This window comes from Quercus suber, unplaced genomic scaffold, assembly GCF_002906115.3.
Source record: "Quercus suber isolate HL8 unplaced genomic scaffold, Cork oak 2.0 scaffold_750, whole genome shotgun sequence".
Lineage (NCBI taxonomy): Eukaryota > Viridiplantae > Streptophyta > Magnoliopsida > Fagales > Fagaceae > Quercus > Quercus suber.
The window spans coordinates 143,150-149,967 of record NW_027070186.1 but is presented as its reverse complement, the minus strand read 5'-3'; the positions used below and the strand labels follow the sequence as shown (position 1 = coordinate 149,967).

At 42.6% G+C, this 6,818-nt stretch overlaps 1 protein-coding gene across 1 annotated transcript; it reads right to left on the bottom strand.

The window, feature by feature from the left end:
• Window positions 1-5,630: 5,630 nt before the first annotated feature.
• LOC111997668 (uncharacterized) lies at window positions 5,631-6,287 on the bottom strand. Its single transcript, XM_024029786.1, has 2 exons — window positions 5,892-6,287; window positions 5,631-5,759 (listed from the first exon to the last, which is right to left on the bottom strand). Exons 1-2 carry the CDS (start codon window positions 6,285-6,287, stop codon window positions 5,631-5,633), a joined length of 525 nt encoding a protein of 174 aa, XP_023885554.1.
• Between the last annotated feature and the right edge of the window lie 531 nt (window positions 6,288-6,818).

The following is a 6,818-nucleotide window of genomic DNA, read 5'->3' as shown; positions in this document are numbered from 1 at the left end:
TAGGTAATGCCAAAACCGGGGCTGTGCTCAACTTTTCCTTGATTAAGGCAAAGCTTTGTTCTGCCTCTTTTCCCCATGAGAACTTCCCTTTCTTCAGACACTCAGTGATAGGGGCTACTATGCTAATGAAATCTCGAACGAACCGCTGATAGAAGGTTGCTAGCCCATGGAAGCTTCGCACATCACTCACTGTCATTGGGGTTGGCCACTCTCTGATTGCACGGACCTTATCCTCATCAACATGAATCCCATCCGCACTGACCACATACCCTAAGAACAGCAACTTATCAGTCAAGAAGCTGCACTTCTTCAAGTTGATATACAACTTATTGGCCTACAACACCGCTAATACTTCTCGCAAATGATTGTAGTGGGCTGCTTTTGTCTTACTTTAAATCAAGATATCGTCAAAATAAACTACCACAAACTTTCCAATAAATGGTTTCAATACCTGATTCATAATTCTCATGAAAGTGCTGGGAGCATTAGACAATCCGAAAGGCATTACCATCCACTCATATAACCCCTCCTTTGTCTTAAAAGCTGTCTTCCACTCATCTCCAGGTCGGATCCGAATCTGGTGATACCCACTCTTGAGATCCAGCTTGGTGTAACACTTGGACCTACTCAGCATATCAAACATGTCATCTAGTCGTGAAATAGGAAATTGGTACCTGACTGTGATCTTGTTGATGGCTCGACTATTCACACACATACGCCAGCTTCCATCCTTCTTTGGTGTTAACAATGTCGGTATTGCACATGGACTCATATTCTCCCTGATCTGCCCCTTGCTCAAAAGCTCATCCACCTGCCCCTGTAGAATCTGACCCTCTTGAGGATTCATCCTGTAATGTGGCAGATTTGGTAGACTAGCTCCAGGAGCTAAATCAATGCAATGTTGGATGTCACGCATCGGTGGTAAACCTACAGGCAGCTCTTCTGGAAAAAGCTCTTCAAACTCCTTGATTAATGGCTGAATCGCCTCAGGTATCTCAGCAACCTTCTTTGGCTCACCATCTGTCACTACTACAGCATATACCTGTTTCAACTCCTTACAATCCCTGTCAAACTCATCTTCATTGTTCACTATAAGGAGTGCTGGCTTCCCCTCCACTTTAGAAGCTTTGGGTCTACTGCCTTCCTTAATAGGACCAAGGAAAATTTTTCTGCCATTCTTAAAAAACACATACACATTATCCTTACACTTATGAGTAGCATCTACATCATACTGCCAAGGTCTACCCAGTATTAAATGACATGCATCCATTTCAACAACATCACAAACTACTTCATCTACATAATATTTACCCATAGAAAAAGTAACACGACATTGTTGAGTAACAAGAGTTTCCGTACCTTTCTTGATCCAACCTATCTTGTACGGTTATACCTGTTTCAACTCCTTACAATCCCTGTCAAACTCATCTTCATTGTTCACTATAAGGAGTGCTGGCTTCCCCTCCACTTTAGAAGCTTTGGGTCTACTGCCTTCCTTAATAGGACCAAGGAAAATTTTTCTGCCATTCTTAAAAAACACATACACATTATCCTTACACTTATGAGTAGCATCTACATCATACTGCCAAGGTCTACCCAGTATTAAATGACATGCATCCATTTCAACAACATCACAAACTACTTCATCTACATAATATTTACCCATAGAAAAAGTAACACGACATTGTTGAGTAACAAGAGTTTCCGTACCTTTCTTGATCCAACCTATCTTGTACGGGGAGGGATGCTTTTCTGTTTTCAGTCCTAGCTTGGTAACCAAACTCTTTGACGCAATGTTTTCTACACTGCCACTATCTATGATCAAATCACAGACCCTTTTATTGATGGTGCATCGTGCTCGGAAGATCTCATTCCGCTGGTCACCAAATTCCACCCTTGGTGTGAGTAATAACCTCTGAATCACCAAAGACTGCCCTAATGGCACGTCTTCCTCATCCTCTTGGACCTCATTGGGATCATAGGCATATGGATCCGCATCATTATACACCTCTTCACCCTCCTGTTCACCTTCTACCTCACCCTCTTCTGCCACTACCAGATTCACTGTGGCTCGCTTAGGGCAAGTACTAGATCGATGTCTTGGTTCTCCGCACCTGTAGCACTTATTCCTAGTTGGCCTAGCATAGGGGTTGGCATTCGCTATTGGCTGGGCTGCGGAACCTGCTACTGCCACTATGGATTGGTTGACACCACTATTCTCCCTAACCACGGGTTGTGACTGTGGTGTAAACATGGGCTGTTTACCTTTGTTGGCAATGGAACTAAAGGACTCCGAACTGCGGTTGGAAAACTTTGAACCTGTCCTGAGATGCTGAAATTCTATTTTCTTGGATAAGGTTACAGCCTCATTCAAAGTATATAGGGTTTGTAAGGATACCTGATCTCGAATGGAAACTCGTAACCTGTGTACAAATCTGGATATCCGTTGATCTTCAGTTTCCTCCAAATCATTGCGATTCGCCAACCTGTCAAACTCCTCCATGTACTCATTAACTGTCCGAGTACCCTGCCTGCAATCCTGGTACTGTCTAAACAACTCCTGCTGGTAATTTGGTGGTAAGAACCGATCTGCCATTAATCTTTTCATCCTCCTCCATGACCGTATTGGAAGCTTTCGTTCACGAGTACAGTTTAATTGAACACGATCCCACCAGGCAGATGCTCCTCCCTTCAATTTGTAGGCCACCAAACACACCTGTTTGTCTTCTGCTGTACCTATATAGTCGAAAAACTTTTCAACCTCACTGACCCAATCCAGATACTCTTCAATGGAGACATTACCATTAAAAGATGGTAACTCTATTTTCATCCGATAATCCATCTGCTCCTGATAATCTCGACCATTATCCCTCGCAGGACCACAATGATTTCCAAGGACTCTCTCTACATACTCCTCATCTTCACTGTCTTCTTCATCTGCTGCCTGTTCCGGTTTGGACCATGATAGGGAAGGCCACGCACTCGATTATCACGTCGCTCTTCATCAACGCGATTAGGGTTTCGGTTAAGCAAAGTGGCAAGTGCTGCTTGAATCTGGTCCAGAGTCTGTTGGGTTGAATCACAAAATTGTTGATTTTCATCACGAAAATCAAGGAACTCAGCCCTAGTGAGGATTGGGTTATTGACGCCGTCACCGCCGTCATTGTTATGGTGGTCACCGTCTCGCTGGTTAGCCATCAGACTAGGGTAAATCAAGGCTCTGATACCAACTGATATCGCGGAAGCCTGAAGAGAAGCATACACAATACTCTCTTGATGAAACAGAAACTAAACTGTTAGTTTCTGGTAGTAAACCTCGAATTCATGAGGGGTTTCCCTGAATCTACAAGGAGATAAAACTAGAATCCACCAGAAAAGAAAATTTGACAAAAGTCTGTGTTTATTGATAATAGTCTATTTTGCCTCTGACGGCTACAAAACATATAAATACTGAGCAAAAACGTTTAAAACCCTAATTCGCACTAATTAAGCGATTAGGTGACAAAATTACTGAATTTTACCAAAAATGGCAAAATTGAGTTAAACACAGAATCATAAACTACTAACCTTAAGGGTCGTCCCAAAACAGACGGAACCTTATTCTGACTTTTAAACTAAAAGTTATTAAGGAAAAACAAATATTACTATAAATAGCAAAAACATTATTGTCGGGGCCTTAACGAAGGAATTTTCCTAAAATTTGGCGACGTTCATGGCATGAATTTGGATCAGAACACCGTTTCCCTTCAACCTGTCAAATTTCTTGCAATTCTGACACTGTTACCTCTGATGGCCTCTACTGGCACCCCCTTTTGATCTTGCGTTGTGACTTCCTGTGCCCTTGCTGCTCCAAGAAGGCATGTGCTGTCTGTTCTACATCAGAAAGATTCAAACCCTGATTGCAGGTGCTTAACTTAATTCAAATAGTCCTGCATTCTCACATTCTTGGCTTCCAATTCTCCTTTTACTTGGCCTACAACCAATCTTGAATCTGAAAATATCTCCACTATTGTTCCTCCCATTTTCTGAACCATAGCCATTCCCACCAACAAAGCCTCGTACTTGGCCTCATTGTTCATGGCCGAGAAGCTCAAACTTAAGGATTTCTCAATGATGATCCTTTTAGGAGATACTACAACTAGCCTCACTCCTGATCCCTTTTGATTTGCTGCGCCATCAACATACACCTTCCAAGATAGAGGTTCCTGCAAGGAGATCATCTTAACTAATTTTCCATCCATGTTCGGCCTTTCACCATTTTCTTCTAAAGAAGGCACAACTACCAAATCTGTAAGGATCTGACTCTTTATAGAAATGTGAGGCATATACTTAATATCAAAAGCTCTTAAGATCGTTTTCCATTTTGTAATTTTCCCTATGTAATCAACTTTTTGAAGCAGTGATCGAAGAAGGAGTTGGATTAGAACCACAACAGTGTGAGCCTAGAAGTAATGTGGGAGCTTCTGTGTAGCATGTACTACTGCCAAGATGGCCTTCTCCAATAGTAAATTGTGAACCTCTGCCTCATGTAATGATTTGCTCACATAATAAACCGGTCTCTACACCCCATCATCAACCCATATCAGTACCAAATTCATCGCATGTGAGGTTACAACAATGTAAGCAAATAGAACCTCCTCCTCATTGGGTTTGGACATAATAGGCGGACGAGAAAGATACTCCTTCAATTGCTGGAAGGTCGAGGAACATTCTTCTATCCATTCAAATCCCTTCCACTTATGCAACAATTGGAAGAAGGGCTGACACCTACCTGTTGACCGAGAAATGAATCAATTCAAAGCAACAGTCATCCCTGTCAACTTCTAGACTTCTTTGGGATTCTGAGGAGGTTGCAAGTTGTAAATTGCTCTAATCTGATTAGGGTTAACTTCAATTCAACGGTGGGTAACCATATAATCCAGAAACTTGCCAGAGCCTATGCCAAAAGAACACTTGGTAGCATTAAGGCGCAATTTGTGTTTCCTCAGTATCTCAAAAATATTTCTGAGGTCATCTATATGCTCAAACTCTACTTTACTCTTTACCACCATATCATCTATATACACCTCAATATTTTTGCCCAACTGAGGCTTAAACATCCTCTGATAAGTAGACCCCACATTTTTAATCCAAATGACATCACTTTGTAATGGTAGTTTCCCGTGAGTGTAAGGAAAGAAGTTTTCTCTTGATCATCCTAAGCTAATGGTATCTAATGATATCCTTGGAAAGCATCCAAGAAGCTCATCTGAGGATGGCCCATATCCACTGCCTGATTTATTCGAGGCATGGGGGAGGAATCCTTAGGGCAAACTTTGTTTAAATCTGTAAAATCTACACATACCCGCCACTTCCCACTTTTCTTTTTCATCACCATCGCGTAGGCCAACCATTTAGGGTAAAACACCTCCTTTTATGGCCCTAGCCCACTTAAGCTTTAGCACTTCATCCTTGATAGTGTCAGAATGTTCCTTAGATGAGTGCTGAGGTGGTTGCTTTTTGGGGATGAAGAATGGATTGACGTTTAAATGATGACAAATGAAATTTGGATTCACTCCGGGGGCCTCGTAAGCACTCCATGCAAATACGTCAATATTTTTTTTAAGAAAATCTATTAGCTCTTCTCTCTCTTAAGGAGGCAACTGAACTTCGAACTGAAAGAACTTCTCCTCATCATTGCCAATAACAACCTTTTCCAGCTGCTCACACTTTGCCCCTTCTGCCACTTTGTCCATGGGCAACACTAGCACCTTTGATTGCTATAAATCCCACCCAGCAGAGGCTAAGAACTCACCTCTAGTCTGATGTCTAATCGCGGCCACCATGCACTGCCTGGCCCTAGACTGGCTTCCCACCAGCTCCTCAACTTAATCCCCAAACAGATACTTTACGTTTAGGTGCAGAATGGAAGATATGGCTCCCATGGTGTGAAGCCAAGGTCTTGCCACAATAGCAGTATAGAGGGAGTAGGCATTTACCACGATGAAATTCACCTCTATGACCTCTATCCCTATCTGAACGGGTATTCGGATTTGGCCTTTCAAAAAGACAATCTTCCCGTTAAACCCTATTAGAGGGGGATCATAGCAGGTCAGGTCCTCGGACCTTAGCTTTAGCCCTTTAAATAGGTTAGGGTACATGATTTCTGTGCCATTTCCTTGATATACCAACACTCTTATCACATTATACCCACCTATCCTGAGGGTGACCATCAGGGTGTCATCATATGGCTGCATGGTTCCAACCTTATCCTCATCTAAAAAGCTCAAAGTCAGCCACACTTTCATTATACTGCTTTTCGGATCAAGGAAAGAGCCCTCTGTAGATGGCTAAGCTACAGACATCACTCTGGATGGCTGAGAACTAGTCCTTCCCAGAGCAACAAGAACGACATTAATTGTACCTAGAGGTGGTCTTGTAGAAGCATCTCTCTGAGCCCCCGACCCTGCCTAACCACCCATTACGTTGGGTTAATACAGGAATTTCTTTAACTTTCCTACCTTAACCAGTTGCTCCAGGTGACTCCACAAAGTCCTGCAATCCTCGGTAGTGTGCCCTTGTTCCTAGTGGTATTGGCAATGAAGACTCTGGTTGCGCTTCATGGAGTCTTCTCCCATCTTAGTTGGCCACTTAAAGTATTACTTGTCCTTAATTTTTTCTTAAACCTGATACACGAGTTCTCAAAATACAGTATTAACCACCTAGGTAGCAGCTGAGCCAGGGTGCTCGGCAAAATCTCTCCGAGGTTGACTGCTATTATACCTATCAGACCTGAAATCCCTCCGTTCCTAAGGGATCACCTTAGCCTTTCCCTTTCC